At 33.1% G+C, this 17810-nt stretch overlaps 1 protein-coding gene across 1 annotated transcript in view; it reads right to left on the bottom strand.

Moving 5' to 3' along the window:
- Positions 1–17810, bottom strand: part of LOC108400232 (serine/threonine-protein kinase TAO1-like) — a 64412-nt gene that overhangs the window by 32142 nt on the left and 14460 nt on the right. The window contains exons 7-11 of the mRNA XM_073234796.1: positions 17624–17718; positions 10222–10315; positions 8546–8627; positions 5947–6063; positions 3893–4096 (exon numbers count right to left, since the gene is read on the bottom strand). Coding sequence (XP_073090897.1) covers positions 3893–4096; positions 5947–6063; positions 8546–8627; positions 10222–10315; positions 17624–17718 — 592 coding nt within the window. The remainder of the gene's footprint in view (positions 1–3892; positions 4097–5946; positions 6064–8545; positions 8628–10221; positions 10316–17623; positions 17719–17810) is intronic.

Here is a 17810-nt window from a genome sequence, read left to right as displayed (position 1 = left end):
TCTGGAGGACTCGTGCCGGGGGATGATCATCAAAAAGCCTCCCCAGGGATCCGGACGATGCTGCGGTTGTGGCTGCATCCAGCCCACCGTCTCCTGGACTTGCCATAAGAAGGAGGAGGGAGATGTCTAGGCTGGCATGTGCATACAGTGAGACAACGAATTTGACTGGATCTGTACTGTTGGAACTCAACCAGGAGTTGGGAGGGGTGCAAGTTGTAGCACCCCAAAATCTCATGACTATAGACTATCTATGGTTAAAAGAACATATGGGATGTGAACAGATCCCAGAAATGGGCTGCTTTAATTTGTCTGATGGTTCAAGTACAGTTGGAAAATATCCATCATATTATAGATAAATTTTCACAAATGCCTAGGGTGCCTAAATGGTTTTCTTGGCTTCACTGGAGATGGCTGGTAATTATAGATTTGCTTTGTTTATGTCACCGTATTCCTATTATGTTAATATGTGTGTGCAAATTAGTTAGTAGTTTAAAACCTATACATACTTAAGGTACTATACAAGAAGATATGTCAAAGAAATAATCAATCCTCCCAAGTTTCCTTCATATGCTACATCTATAGCTTTTCTTCTTCCTTCCTAATTACAAACCTTAAATAGAATTCGTGCCTCATATCGAATTTACCGAGTATCATAATTCCTCCAGGTGGTAAAGATACCTCGAGACAAGTGCTGGGCATAGAAGCCACAGGGCATAAATCTGCAAAGAAGTAAAAAGCTAACCTTTGCAAACAATATGGCTTCTCTCTCACTTACCAACTTTACATTTCCCTGTATGGCCCCGGAAGATGACTGGTTAGCCAGAGACGGGTAAGATTCCTCAAGGGAGGAACAACCTAAGACAGGCACAGTCGCAGGGGGGCCATCAGGTGAGAATTTGGGGATCAACAGAGGTGAGGCTCAGAACCTCACCCCCCCTGCTTTGAGAGAAATCTTCTGCATCCGTGGATGTCTTGCTGCCCTTGTCTAGCCTGGATTAATACTTAGTCCATAGGCACACACCTGATCATCTGATCATCTACATTTGCCTTCTTACAGCACTAAACTATGTTTTCTACCTTTATCTTGCATCTACCTACCACTTCAGCATTTTATTAAAAATAAAAATAATAATAATAATAGGAGAAATGTGGGATCAACATATAAATCAAGTACAAAAATCAAATGAATATTCATATTTGACCTGACGGTTTATAGGTCATATTGCATGATCAAAACCGAAAGTTTCTGTGATGAATGCCCTTGTACTGTTCACCATGTAAGAATTTATTCACTCTGTAAGAATTCGTTCACCATGTAAGAACTTGTTCGTTATGCTTCAGAAGATTGGAGACTGACGAGAATTAGGCTTGAGATGGATTAATGATTGTACATTGAGCATTGACCCCCCTATACTGAATTTTATTGTTGTTAACAACCATTTGATCAATAAATATGAGAGATGCCCTCTCAAAAAAAAAAAAAAAAAAAAAAAAATCAAATGAATATTCATATTTGAACTGACTGTTTATAGTTCATAATGCATGAGCAAAACCGAAAGCTTCTGTGATGACTGCCCTTGTACTGTTCACCATGTAACTTATTCACTATGTAAGAATTTGTACTCCATGTAAGAACTTGTTCGTTATGCTTCAGAAGATTGGAGACTGATGAAAATTAGGCCTGGGGTGGATTAAGAATTGTGCATTGAACATTGACTCCCCTATACAGAATTTTATTGTTGTTAACAACCATTTGATCAATAAATATGAGAGATGCCCTCACAAAAAAAAAAAAAACATATATATATATATATATATACACACACACTTCCAATTGTAAAATAAATAAGTAACTGGGATGTAATGTATAGCATAAGGAATATAGTCAAAATATTGTAACAACTTGGTATGGTGATAGCTGGTACCTAGAATTATCATGTATATAAATGTTCAATCACTGTGTTGTACACCTGAAACTAATGTAATACTGTGTGTCAACTACCCTTCAATAAAAAATAATTATCTAAAAAAAAAAAAAACAAACAAAACAAAACCAAAAAAAAAAAAAAAAAAAAAAATTGAGGTACAGTTGATATATTAATTCTAATAGTCTTTTGGTAGAGTTTTTTGGGCTTTCTGTGTGTAGTATCAGGTCATCTCCAAACAGTGACAGTTTGTTTCACTTCTTCCTTACCAGTGTGGAGGCCTTTCATTTCTTTTTCTTGCCTGATTAATGTAGCTAGGACTTCTACCATTCTATTGAATAAAAGTGGTGTGAGTAGGCATCCTTGTCTTATTCCTGATTTTAGAGGAAGCTTTTTTATGGCCTTTACTCATTTTTAATGGGTTGTTTAAAACTAAAAAGTTTTAATTTATTAAAGATGGAGAAAAAATATTTGCAAGACATATCTGAGATATAATACTTGTACTCAGAGTGTATAAAAAAAACTCCTACTAATCAGTATTAAAAGATGAACACCTGAATAAGAAAACAGACAAAAGGCTTAAAAAAAACACTTCACCAAAGAGATACACGAATGGACAATAAACACATGAAAAGGTGATTCTGGTGCCATCTTCAGTCATAGGGAATTGCAAAAATAACTACCATGAGATTCCATTTCATTCCCACCAGAACGGCTAAAATAAAAAAGACTGACAAACCAAATGCTGGAGAATATGTGAACCAACTGCAACTCTTATACATTGTTAATGGGGATGTGAAACAGTACAACCATTTTGGAAAGCTGTTTGACAGTTTCTTATGAAGTCCAACATACAAATGCCCTATGACTCAGCAAAATACCCTATGTATTTGTCATAGAAACTAATATATCATGTTCACATAAAGACATGTACAATGTTTATAGTATCTTAGTATGCTGATGGACAGTGACTGTAATGGGGTATGTGGTGGGGATTTGATAATAGGGGGAGTCTAGTAACCATAACGTTGCTCATGTAATTGTACATTAATGATACCAAAATAAAAAAATAAAAGTATTTATTTCATTTTCCACTTGCCCCTTAGCAACCTCTAATCTACTTTCTATGAATTTGACTATTTTAGAAATTTCATATAAGTGGAATTCTAATAGTATTTGCCCTTTTGTGTCTGGCTTATATCACTTAGCATGTTTTCAAGGTTCACTCACATTGTAGCATACATTAGAATGCCATTTCTTTTCACAGCTGAATAATATTCCATTATATGTATATATTTTGGTTTGTTTATCCATTCATGTGTTGATGAACCCTTGGGTTGGTTCCATCTTTTAGCTATTGTGCCCAGTAACTTTTTGGTAATATTGAAAGCAGTGAAGTTAAAAAGGAAGCATTTCCATCAATTGCAAAAAGGAGTTACCTGACCTTCAAATGTTTTCAAGAAAATTTAAAATCTTACACATGAAAGTGTAGCAAACATCCATATTTCCTAAACCACCGTGTAATTTTCTACAGTTACACTGTTTTACTTAAAAAATGTAAACATTATGGAAAATGCAAAAATCACTTTTGATTACCACCCACCTTAACCCTTTCTCCACCTCCCAAAGGCAACCATTATTATTAATATCATGTTATACAGTTACTATTTTTAAATACTTTCATTTTCATCTATGTAACTTCAGATAATACATTATATGGCATTTCTTTCTCTCTTTCTTTGAAGATTTAAAAAATATTCTTTTTGCATTCCAAAACATGTTCCCTAAATGCAGACATTAAACTGGGAATTTAAAAGCCTTTTGCCAATTTAAAATAAGTTGCCTAAATAATGTTCCAAACTTCTGAAACATCAAAGGAAAAAAAAAACCCAAACTCTTAGACTAACCAGACTAAGAAAATTAGTTACCAAATTTGAAATTTTTTTCACTGAAATCCAAATACTCACGGGTTTTAAACGGATGACAGAACTACTAGGCATGACTGTGCGGTGCCCCTCCATCATGTCCAGCGCTCTCTCATCACCGGAGGCATCTGGAAAACTGCTGACACTAGTGTTTTGCCTACTGGCCCCTCTGCACATACTGGGAACAGACTGATGACTCTCAACACTGTTCACTGTCCATTTCCACCCAACACAGTAATCTAGATCCTGAGGGAAAAGAGCATTAGATTCAAATATCTTTATCTCCTAAATTCTTAATTATTAGCACCTAGCACACTGCTTGGCACACACAGTCTTTAGAATGTCGATGGTTTATTTTGAGAAATTCCTTGTATTTGCCAAGACCAGGAAGTTTATCAATTGTTAGTTGACAGATTAAAAAAGTGACCAAAAAGTAAATACCACAAAGCCCAACCATGTGAAAAAGTTAGTCAATTCTGAGTTATTTCCAAAGTGTAGTCTTTTCTCTAAAATTTTTGACATTAGTTTGAAATCCATTTCTACTACACATCTCATGGGGTATACACAGAGACGCTGCTCATTTCTCAATGATTCCAATGGTGAAAACAAACCCCAACCTTTTTTTTAATCCTATAAACATCACTTTTACTTATTTTTTATTGAAGCCTTTTATATTTCTTTTCTTCTCAGAATATAGTCTTCAGCCTAAACTTTTTCCACTAAGTAATTTAATATTAATTCCTATCTATTTCTGTGTAAAATTAAAAATTGTGTATTTAATCATAATTAGAAGACTATTCCGAACAAATCTGGCAAGCTTTGGTATCTGGGCCCCAATATTATAGTCTTACCATACCAAAATTATTTAAGATAAGCAGAATAATAAATACAGACCCAAGGTATATAGAGGGTCTTTTCTTACATTCACAGCCTAAAAAAGTTGCTGTTATTCTAATGTTTAATGACATTAGAATTTTATTAATTTCACTTTACTGAAGTATTTTGTATACCTAAAATAGCCCCAATTTTCTAGTGACTACTGTTAGAACTAAAAGGCAATATCAAAAACACCAAAACTGTATGTAAGAAAGTCTTCTATTTTATAATTCATTAATCATGTAGTGCTTTTAAAAAGAAAACTACTACTCCTGTTTTCAGAATGCAAGGATCTTTCTCAGTAGAAAGCAATAAAAAAGAATCAAAGCTTTGGCATTGTGACATGAGCAAAGAAGAAAACAGAAAATACTTAGACTAAAAAAGATAGCTCCACAAATAATAAGCTTTATATTTTCCTTGTGAGGAACTTCTGTAACATTTCTCCAGCAAACTTGGAAACATGGCAAAATGGAAAGAACTTGGTCTCAAGAGTCATATATGAATCCGAACACATATGCTTCTACAGTAATAAGTTAGTTAACCACTCTGAGCCTTACTTTACTCACCTATAAAATGAGTATTTTAGAACCATGTAGAGGAATGAATCCCTGTATACAACTGAAAAGAATCAAGTGTTCTTAGTAACAGAATAAGAATGCTTGGTAATTTTTTCCCCTCAGGATAAGTTTAGTTAAGTCACATGTTTATTTTATTTACTTATTTATTTTTAAAGAAGCAAGAAATTTCCAACTTAATAAACACTTATCAAACATTATTTAAAAGGCACTGGGGGAAAGGTTTATACAATAACCAAGATAAGGAGAATGGTTGGTAATTCTAATGACTTCTGTGTGAGCACTGTCAACTTCCAAAGCCTGTAATTTCAAATACTTCCAAAAGCATGTCCCATGCCATCAGACAATCAGCAAAAAAGTGCCCCATAGCCCAGAATTTTGAGATTTTATTTAATCTAGATTAAATAAAAGTTGAACAGGTTTCTTTAATAGACTTCACAGAGCTTTACTATGCTAATGTGCACTACCAAGAGGATGGTCTAAAGAATGCAAAACCTTTTTCCCCATCTGGGTGGAATCTTAGAGAATCACTGATAAGGCACAATCTGGAAACCACTGATATAAAAGCTTCTTGGCAAGAAAAGTTGCATAAGAAAAGAAGTCAATAAAGAGACCCCAATACTTGAGCTATTTCTAAGTTATTACCTCTTCTTCCTGTGATTCTACTGCTGGTCTGTTATGTGCCTCCTGGGAAAGGACCTTTGTTCTTTGAATTAGATCTATTAACACTGTTTCAGGGCACTCCCGAAGAACGAACATGTGCTGGTTAAGAGTAGAAGGCAAAAGTCAGGTTGAGAACTATATATTTTTTCATTCAGAACAAATGAATCCCTTCTTAGACCCTAGAGTTACTATTCTAAATAATGATAGATAATGCATGTAATCTATAGCTACCTAGTTCTGCTATGCTTTTTACTTCTTATATTTATAATATTTAATTTTCATGTATACACTCTGTGCCTACATAACATCCCCCGTACATTTTACGAAAGCTTTGAACATGACACCTTTGTTGGCCAACTGAAAATGCAGAACTGAAATGATCAGAGTCTAAGTAAACATTAAGAATTAAGTCCAATTACAGCCCTAAGTAAACGCTCACAAATTCTTAGTACTGATTTCATAGAGGAGACACATTCAGTTCTAAATTACATCAGATTTCAACAGGAATCTATTTAGTGATGGTGAATTACATAACATACCACTTGGGTATTACGGGTTCCTTTATGTTGCTTAAATGACACTTCATAAAACACTAGCAGTTGGTTAAAAAACATTATGTATTAGTGATTTTTACCATTAATACTTAATAAAGCTTAACATTATCAAATACTGAAAAGTAGAAAGAACAATTCTACCATAAGATTATCATGGTTACTTTTGGTATTTTTTGGATATTTACTTCTTTTCAGAAATTTTCTGTGTATAGATTTTGTTTTGTAGTTAGCACGGATTGCAGAAAGACGCCTTGTGCACTGGAGTTCATGAGATGATCTTAAATTCTTTTAAGACTTTTACCTCCTTTACTAGCTAAGCTTATTTCTTCTCTGAAGAGTTGTAACTATATATTATTCTCTTTTCATTGCTGCATTATGCTATTTCAACTCATAAACATAAAGCCTACAGACTATTTCATCAAATGTTCATGCCAAAATTACATAACCGTTATTCTAATTCTGGATAATTATTCTCAATTTTGCATTCTGCGATAAATAGCTTCATACAGTAAGTCACTTTTCTCCATTTTAGTTTTTTTCCTTATGACAGACTGCAACAGAAATGTGATCAGGCCATACTTCCTATCACTTCCAAATAGGTCAATATACAAAATGGACCAGGTAAATGAATATATATGCAGGTTTGGGATCTGATCACCCAAGGCCAAGTATCCGCTTCTTTTGCCTTCATTACGCAAATGTAAGAAGCCATTCACATTCTTCCTTTTCCTGAGCCTTAGCTTGGAATGTACCACTATTTATGATATTCGGTCTTTTTTTATCTGAGAATAATATATCTTATAATTCTAAGTTATTTAACAGTTTTCTACAAATGGATCCTGCTTATTTTTCACTAACATAATTCACAGCTCTACTCATCCTTTTGTTGCTACTGTGAATACCTATTTTTTGGGCTTTTGTTTGAGACTCTAAGTGTGCTTATGGCCTAGAATTCCCTAAGTGTTACTGAAACTTTATACTGCTCTTCTACATACTGTAGTTGCAAATAACCCTACTGAATATGTACATGATCCTTTCAATATCCTTGCATCTTGAACTGCGTGTTGGTGAAAATAAACTGAACTTCTTTAAAATTCTAAAACATTCATGCAGAAATTCTTATTTTCTAGTGAAAAATCCACAAAATTCCTTAGGGTCACAAAGAGATAGAGTCAATTGCTACTCACTAATGCCTTATCTAGATGTTTTAAAAACTATATTAAATCAAATAATACTATTATTGCTATTAATAAGATATCAACCTCAAAATAAAATAAATATATCTTGTAATTCTGTTATTTAAGTTTTCTACAAATGCATCCCGCTTATTTTTCACTAACATAACTCATAGCTATACTAAACCTTTTGTTGCTATTGTGAATACCCATTTTTGAGAATAGAAAGCATATACTAATAATTTATTTAAATTAGGTAACCAAACCTACTGAAAAATGAATAGAATTCACATAACTTTTAAAATATTTTCATTGCTAAGTTAGAAAAACATATTTCTCAAAAGAAAACAAAAATGTGATATCCATTTTTAGCAGTTCTTTTGAAATCTCTTTTCTCCCACAGTATTTACGTAAATGTATTACACATCATTTCTCTTACTTTCATATTATTTTATATATGACAGATGGATATATCAAGTGTGGTACATACAAAAATTAAATCCAAAGTTAAACTATGTTTTGCCAATTCTGAAATGCCATGGTTCCACATGAATTAAAATTTATAGTTGTAACTCGTGAATATATGCTTGCACATATAAAAATTAAGCCATTTAATACTACTAAATTGAATATTTAATTATATATTCTATTCAGACATGGTTAAAGCAGTTAATTTTGAAAAACAAATGAAAAAACTTAGCAACTATCAAAGTTTCCAAGAAAGAACAGTATTATGAAATTAGTATTTTAGCAAAAACCGGTACAGTACTTAATACTGATTTGGAATCAAAGAAGAATAAAACACATTCTTTACAACAATTTCTTGGGTGTACAAAACAGAGTATAACTGACCTTTAAAAGTTTCTGTGATGTAGGGCGATCTAGAGGGATTTTCTGGAGGCAAGAATCTACAAAGTGTCGAAAATGATAAGACCTATTGTAAAGGAAAGTATCAAGTGAACATATTGCTATTTCCTTTAAAAACATATCCACAAATCAAGGCATGTGCCTATGGGTGGGAGGGAGAATAGAAATGATAAAAAAAAAAAAAAAAGCAGACAAAATACACTATATATTTCATCATGTAAGTCTATAAAAAGTTATGCAAAGTAACTAATGAATCTTTACCATTTCCCAAAGATAAATTTGCAGACATTATTTTAAAATCCCGCTCTCACATACTTAAGTATCACAGCTCATTCTACATTGAGGTGAATTAGGGAAGTCAATCATTTTCCTTTTCACATTCAAATCTAAGATAATAATATTCTTCTTATTTTTTTTTCTTTTCTCTAGCCACATCTCTTTCTTGCTTGACCCTCGGATCATCTTCCAAATAGCATGTTTCAGAACATCACGCTATTTGTTTTGGAAGGAACATTTTTTATACCTAAGTATTTAGCATCCTTGAGCAAATAGATAAAAGTTCCAGAAAACAGTAAGATTTTTTAAAATTAGAAGTCTGTAACATACTATTATACAGTGTTAATGATGAGAGTTCAGTAAGGCAGTAGGTAAAAAATATTGCATCAATATTTGTCATCAATAGTCAAATAAGATTTTCAATTCTTTTATACAAGAATGCTTGTCATCAATATTCAAATGATTTAATTCTTTTATACAAGAATTCTTTTTTGAATCCCCAAAGTATCAACCAGTGTAAAGACAGCCTGTGTTTAGTGTATCTATTATTTAGAAGTACCATAATAAACTCTTTGCGAAGATTTCTTCAAAACATCTCTACAGGAGAAAAGACCTGTGAACTTGCCTTAATTCCATAATGCTAAAAAATAAATTTTTGCTAATTTATGCATCTTACTTGTGAATTTTAAAGTATTTGTTAAGTACGGTAGGTAGTCCCCTAGAACTTTTCAAATGCTAGATACACCTGAAGAATTTCCTATTAAAATTTTCTATCACTGATAAAAATCCTTGTTTCCTAAAATTGTCCATCTGTTTTCAATAAACTTCTTTACATGAATAATAGTATTATCAAAGAAGCACTAAGAGATGCAACAGCAAAGCACATTCTGAATAATAAATAATGACAATTAGAATGATCCAAAAATTATGAATTATCTGGTAACTCTGATAAATGATCTAATCATTTTTACCTATGTTTTATACCAGATCAATTATAAACCATTCCCCAATTAAATATCTCTACAGGTTGTGGCAATCTATATATTGCTGTTATAAAATATGAATGTTTAAATCATGCTATTTATTATATAATTAGGGTTATATGTGTTGCTAAGGTACAAAAAATATATTAATTTTTATACAAAAGCCATACTTTTTGCTCCCACGTTGCATCATGTATCTTTTATTTCTAAACTGAGTTACTTATATGCTATGAAAAGTGGAGATAATAAAGGATAAACATGATGTATGGATAAAATAAAGCTATTTTAATATTTCTTCAGGTTATATACACTTCACCTCATTGAGATGAAATCATTTTGATAACATTATGAAAAATATTTAAATTTTACCATGTGAACAATACATCTCTCAGCCATACTCACCATTCAGTAGACTGTAGTGTAGGGGATTCACTTCTGATTATGTGACTGAAGACACTTACTGAACTATTACTCCATAAAGGAGGCTTCATTTCAGCTATCAAAGAAAGAAAACTTCCTGTTAAAATATGTGCCTGTTATACAGGAGAATGGAAGCACTGTTAGTTTTTTTTTTAATAAACCCAAACTTAACAAAAAAGTTTAAAGTAGAGTTCAGAGAACTTATTCAAGGGAGTTTAATAGAGAGGAAATTGCAGCCCTGATGCACATCATCTCTAAATAGTGTATTTTTTCAATAAGCAAGAACATTCTAAGAAAACCTAGTACATTCATTAAATCAGACCATTGATATGAATACATGACTATTATCTAATCCTCAAACTCCATTGTAGTTTCAATCAAATGTCCCAATAATGTCCTTTGTAGCAAAAATGAGCTTTGACCATCTGCATCCTTCAAGGAAATTGTCCATTTTTTCTAAGTTTTAAACTTACATAAAATTGTTCATAAAATTTCCCTATAATCCTTTCAATATGTGTAAAATCTGGAGTCATGTCCCCTGTCATTCCTGATATTGGTCGTTTGTGTCTTCTTTCTCCTCAATCTAGCTAGAGGTTTATTAATTTCATTACTTTTCCCAGAGAACTAATTTGTGATCTCATTGATGTTCTCTATTGTTTTCATTTTCTCTGCTTTGATCTTTTGTGGGTCTCTTTATTTCTGCTTACTGTGGATTGAATTTGCCCTTCTTTTTCTAGTCTTAAGGTGACAGTTGAAGTCATGACCTTGACAATTCACAAGTATAATTTTGACTCTCAAATGTCCCTCAGTTTGGCTTTGTGCTGTTACTAAATTTGGTTTACACATCTCTGGCAGGAATATCACAGAAGCAAATATCACGCTTTTCTCAGTGTATTCTATGATGTAGTCCATGGTTTCAGATCGTTTTGTTATTGACGGTGTTCACTTTGATCACTTAAGGCCATTCCACAAGTTTTCATGGTAAAGTTTCACTTTTTTCCTTTGTAAAAAATCCTTTGTATTGTCTCTGACAATAAGAAACCTCACTCTGATTATCCTTAATATGTTTGATGAATCCCCCCTGTACACAGCCAGTCTCCCATCTTGGCCACCACCCTTTCCGCTTTTCCCCATCAAGTTTTCAAACCCCATTCCAAGTCTGTCTACTTCACCCACTCAGTTTCTGACACCCCATCCAAACTGGATCACTTTCTGCAGTGAGGCCCTCCTCATCAGTCCTCAGGAGGGAGGCCCCCTTCCTTTCAGTCAGGCACTGCCATGTGTCAGGTTTACCCACCCCAAAATATGGACCTGCTCCTTGGCCTCTGACACCCCATGCTGGGCTACTTCCAGGTATGAATGCTTCGGTTACCCCACCAGGACTCTGATGTCGAAACTTGACTGCTGCCCTTCCTGCATAGGTTCTGCTTCCACTTCCAAGGCAGTCTGTCTGTGCGAACTCCCTCCTCTACTCACAGCACTCTTACACGCCACTCCTGGCTACCATGACTCAGCAGTGACACGGACACCTGCTGTATACTGTCCTCCCAACAGCTTTAAGAATGACTAGTTTGATCCAGGAAGGGGAAGGGATTACTGAAGAAATTCTTAATGAATAAAATAACTTGTGTTTCTACTGTGATTTATTAAAGTATTCAAAAATTCTAAATGGTGTACCATCAATATATCAGACCAGAGGATGATTTTTGATTCTGTCATTTACCATAAACCTGACCATCTCAATTTAGTCAAAGAACACTGAAGTTAGCTAAAAACCATAGAGATTTACTGAATCTAAACTGTGGGAGCCTTCAGTGGATTCAAAGGATATTTTACATTTCAATTATTTTTTTAATTAAAGTATCCTTGATATTCAATCTTATATTGATTTCAAGTATACAACACAGTGGTTCTACAGTCACCCATATTAAATCCTTACACATACCCCTGCAGTTGCTGTCAACATATGAAAATGTTACAGAAGCAGTGCTTTTATTTTCCATGCTATGCTACTATCCCTGTGACCAACTTATGACTGAAAATTTTTGTGCCCTTTTATTCCCCTCACCCTCAACTACTCACCCCAACCCCTCCCCCATAGTAGCTTTCTTCTTTCTCAGAATTGTTTTGTTCTTTCTCAGAATTGCTTTGGCTATATGCGGTCTTTTCTGGTTCCACATGAATTTTAGAACTATTTGTTCTAGCTCATTGAAAAATACCATTGGTATTTTGATAGGAATTGCACTGATTCTGTAAATTGCTTTGGGCAGGATGGCCATTTTGACGATATTAATTCTTCCTATCCATGAACATGGGATTATTTCCATTTATTGGTTAGTTTCTCTCATGAAGAAAGTATAGGTCTTTCACCTCCTTGGTTAGGTTTATTCCTAGCTATTTTATTCTTTTTGATTCAGTTTTAAATAGAATTGTTTTCCTGTTTTCTGTTTCTGCTAGTTTGTTGTTAGTATATAGGAATGCACCAGATTTCTGTGTATTAATTTTATATCCTGCAACTTTGCTGAATTCGGTTGTTAGTTCTAACCATTTTTTGGTGGAGTCTTTAGGGTTTTCTATATGTAATAATATCATGTCTTCTGTAGACAGTGATAGTTTTACTTCTTCCTTCCTGATCTGGATACCTTTTGTTTCTTTTTCTTATCTAATTGCTTTGGATGTTATTTCCAATACTCTGTTGTATAAAAGTGGTGAGGGGATATCCTTGTCTTGTTCCCAATCTTAGAGGAAAAACTTTTACCTTTTGGCTACTAGGTAGGATATTAGCAGTGGGATTGCCATTTATGGACTTTGTTATGTTGAGCTATCTTCCCTTTATACTTATGCTAAGAGTTTTTATCACAAATGGATGCTGAATTTAGTCAAATGCTTTTCTGTGTCTAATGAGATAATCATGATTTTCAGCCTTCATTTTGTTAATGTGGTGGATCACAATGATCTGCAGATATTGATCCATATTTGCATCCCTGGGATATGTCACAGTGAATCATGGTGTATTATCTTTTTAGTGTATTGTTCAATTGTGTTTGCCAGTGCTTCACTGAAAATGTTTGCATCTATGTTCCTCAGGGAAATTGGCCTGTAACTTTCTTTTCTTGTAATGTCCCTGTCTGGTTCTGGTTATCAAGGTAATGCTGGCTTCATAAAAGGAGTTTGAAAGTACTCCCTCCACTTCAGTTTTTTGGAAGAGTTTGAGAAGGACTGGCATTACTTCTTTCCATATGTGTTAGATTGCAATAGTGAAGCCATCCGGTCCTGGATTTTGTTTTCCGGGAGGTTTCTTATTACTGATTCAATCTGTTTACTAGTAATCAGTCTGTTCAGATTATATCTTAATGATTCAGTCTTGATAGGTTGTATGTTTCCAACAATTTATCCATTTCTTCTATGATGTCCAATATGTTGGCATATTAATTGTTCACAGTAGTCTCCTGTGATCTTTTCTACTTCTGCAATATCAGTTGTAATGCCTCTTCTTTCATTTTTGATTTTCAGTCCTTTTTATCACGGTTAATTCTAACTACAGGTTTGTCTATTCTTTTTCTTTTCAAAAAATGAGCTCTTAGTTTCATTGATCTTTTCTGTTACCTTTTTAGTTTTATTTCATTTATTTCTGCTCTCATCTTTCTTATTTCCTTCCTTCTCCCAACTTTGGGACTGGTTTATTCTTATTCTTTCTCATTTCTTGAGGTTTTAACTAAGGTTGTTTATTTGAGAAACTTCCTAGTGTCTTAATGTAGGCATTTATTGCTATGAACTTCCCTCTTAGAACTGCTCTTGGTACATCCCGTATGTTTTGGTATGTTGTATTTCCACTATTTGTCTCCTTATATTTTTTATTTCTTCTGACACATTGGTTGCTACAATACCATGTTGTTTAATCTCACATAGTTGTGAATTTCCCATTTTTCTTCTTGTAACTGATTACAAGTTTCATACCATTGTCTCTGGAAAAAATGTTTGATATAATTTCATTCTTCTTAAATTTATTAAGACCTGTTTTGTGTCACAACATATGATCTATCCTGGAGAATGTTCCATGAGTGCTTCAGAAGAATGTGCATTTTGTTGTTTTGGGATGGCATGTTCTGTATATGTCTGTTAAGTTCATCTGGTCCAGTGTGCTGTTAAAGGACAGTGTTTCCATATTGATTGTTTTGTCTGAATAGTCTATGCATTGATGAAAGTGGGATGTTGAAGTCCCCTACTCTTATTGCATTGCTGTCTATTTTTCCCTTTAGGTTTCTTAATATTGCTTTATATACTTAGGTGCTACCACATTGGGTGCATAAATATTTACACGTTATATCCTCTTGTTGGACTAACCTCTTTATCATTATGTAATGTCCTTGTCTTGTATTAGTCTGTTTTAAAGTCTATTTTGTCTTTTGTAAGTACAGCTACCCAGGCTTTCTTTTGGTTTCCATTTACATGGAATATCTTTTTCTATCCTTTCACTTTCACTCTGTATGTATCCTTACATCTGAAGTGAGTCTCTTGTAGGCATCATATGCATGGGTCTTATTACTTTAAATCCATTCAGCCACTCTGTCTTTTGACTGGACAATTTAGTCCATTTATAATTAAAGTAACTTTAGATAAGTATGTACTTACTGCCATTTTGTTTCTTGCTTTCTGGTTGTTCTGTAATTCCTTTGTGCCTTTCTTTTTCCTCTTGCTCTCTTTCTTTCTGATTTGATTTTTTTGGTAGTGGTATGCTTAGATTCCTTTTATTTTTTGTGTATCTACTATAGCTTTTAACTTTGTAGTTACCATGAGACTTACATAAAACTAATATTTATCATTATCTATTTTAAATTACTAATTTGGAAAGCATTTTAAAGTTCTACATTTTTATTTCCGGCCATGTTTTACATTTTTGAGGTCATAATTTACATCTTTTTATTTTGTGTATCTTTTAACAAGTTATTGTATTTTTGCATCTTTTATATTTCTGAGATTTTATATTCTCAACATGTACTTTTATAATCAGAAAAAATGGCACATTTTATATTTATAAACACAACTATTTATAAAGCACATAGGCTGAAAAGCAACAAAATTGGGAACTTTTTCATCAAATTGTGACAAACATATAAAGTCATCTATGAGAAAATTCAAGTTATTTCAACTCTAAATTCATAAATAAATATGAATACATAATTCATAAAGAAATATGAAAGTCATATTTATTTAGAAGTGTATTTATCAAAACCAAAGATACAATTGGTTTAAGTTTTGCTCTCTTACCTACTCTGTAAGAAAAGTTTGCTTTAATTCATTATCCTTAGTTATTTTAAAGTAGAAAACCATATAACATATATTTCCCAAGACAGCAAATCTAATTTGCATTAAAAAAAATCAGGCCTCTACAGCTGTTTTGTCTAAAAGGGCAGCTATATGTTACTATTTAAATGCAAACTTACTTTTTTATACAATTTTTTAAATTCAGGTATTATTGATATACACTCTTATGAAGGCTTCACATGAAAAACAATGTGGTTACTACACCCATATTATCGAGTTCCCCATCGAGTTCCCCCCATGCCCTATAAATGCAAACTCATTTAAATGGAATAAAATTTAAAATTCAGTTCCTCAGTTGCACTAGCCACATTTCAAGTGCTCGAAAGACATGCAAATACAGAATATCTCTATCACTACAGAACCTTTCATTGGCTTGTGTTACTCTAGATCTTTCCCCTGAGACCAGTGTCAGGTTCTGGTTCATGACATTTCAGAATTCAAAACATCTGTAAGTAAAACTTTAAAAAGTGATGATCATGAAAGAGTTTCTAAAAGTTGAACATGCCACATGCATGCCTAAAACTTTAAGAATTTCTTCGAAATGTCTCACTCCTTAAAAATGATCTAAAGGCAGTCACATCCGAAGTTGCTTTATTCTAAGTGTAAAAACTCTCATTGTGAAGGAAGTCTATTTTATGACCTATAATAAGAAACTAGAAAACATGGAAAAATAAGAATCCATCCCACAGAAACTCCCGAGTTTATACATTTCTTTCTGAGCAGTGTAACTGGCCAAGGAATACTTTCTAATCAAATGAATATCAAAATATATCAATGATATCTAAAAGGATCATTAATGCAATTTCACTATCCAAAGGGGCACATATATGCATCAACCACATACCCCATAAAAATACCCCATAGCCAGAGTATATTAACCAACTTCTGTACATTTACACCCAAGTTTCTTAAGAAGTTAATTAGGATGTACTGCTGGGAAGAAGAATCAGGAGTAAAAGAACAAGAGTTTAAGATACCTAAAGATATTTTCAAATGGAAGTAACACTTTGAAAACCTCAAATTGAGACCAAAATATCAGAAGAGGATGACATGTTAATCTCCAAATCTCTCTTTGCTGATGTCAAGCTTTAAAATATATATGACAATACAGAGCTTGAAGGAAATGATTAATGTAGGAATCCTAACAAAAGTGAAAAAATCTAAAGGTTATATTATTTTGGAAAAATATAAGATTGCAAGAAAGAAACAGCCTGGTTATAATAGAAATCATAGTATTTATTGTGTAATGATAAGCAAGTTTTCACTTTTATTTTACCTCTATTTCCCTTTCTGCTTTTTTTTTATGACTGACAAACCCAGGTTGATGACTTATCCAAATGACACATGGATTTTACTTTTAATGTGTTATTTTCAATCTTTGGTCACTCCTAGAATGGTTTAATTAAATATTCCCAGTATTTCTTACTATTAAATAAAACTTAAAGAAAAAAATGGGAAGGTACCGTAGACTGGTGCAGGGAATCAAGAGCAAGAAGATGGCCATCAGCTTCAATTATAGTGACAGTTCAGTTACCCACCGTGGCTCCCTTACAAGGGGAGTATTAGCAAAGTTTTGATGGTCCACTGCCTTAAGCATAGTTCTACTTAAGGCAACAGAATAAAATACGTGCATAAAATCAAACTGTACAATAAAGTATGCAGCCTGATAATCTAATCCTCATCCCTAACACAAAGTATTAAGTATCTTAAGTAGCGGTAAGTAATTCATGAATGCTTTAGAGACCCTTCATACATGGTAAATCTATAACCATAGACATATTCTAAGTGTTTAACAAATACTCATTAAATGTTAGACACAGATACCTCAAAATTAATACCACATTATAAACTATTTTAGACCTAATTTAATACAGCAAATCTAATACACCTAAGCTAATATATATATATATAAATTGACAAATAACCAAAGTGACAACTTTAATAGATTTATTGCTCCCCTTAAACACTGACATAAAAATAGAAATCGGTAATTTTGTACAGAAATTGGGGTAAAACATTGATCAAAACTTACTACACAGTAATAAAGAGCAATGCTTACCTAGTTCAATACATGTTATTCCAAGAGACCAAATATCTACTTCGGTACCATATTGTTGTTCTTTATCCTTGGCTAAAATTACTTCTGGGGCCATCCTAAAACATAAAATGTCACTTAAAGTTAAAAAAGAAAAGAAAAGTATACTATTCTTTAAAAACGTAATGACCGTCTACATGGAGAATACCTG

This window comes from Manis javanica, chromosome 4 (assembly GCF_040802235.1).
Source record: "Manis javanica isolate MJ-LG chromosome 4, MJ_LKY, whole genome shotgun sequence".
In the NCBI taxonomy this organism is placed as follows: Eukaryota; Metazoa; Chordata; class Mammalia; order Pholidota; family Manidae; genus Manis; species Manis javanica.
Note: the sequence above shows the minus strand (reverse complement) of the source record. Positions and strands in the feature narration are given on the sequence as shown.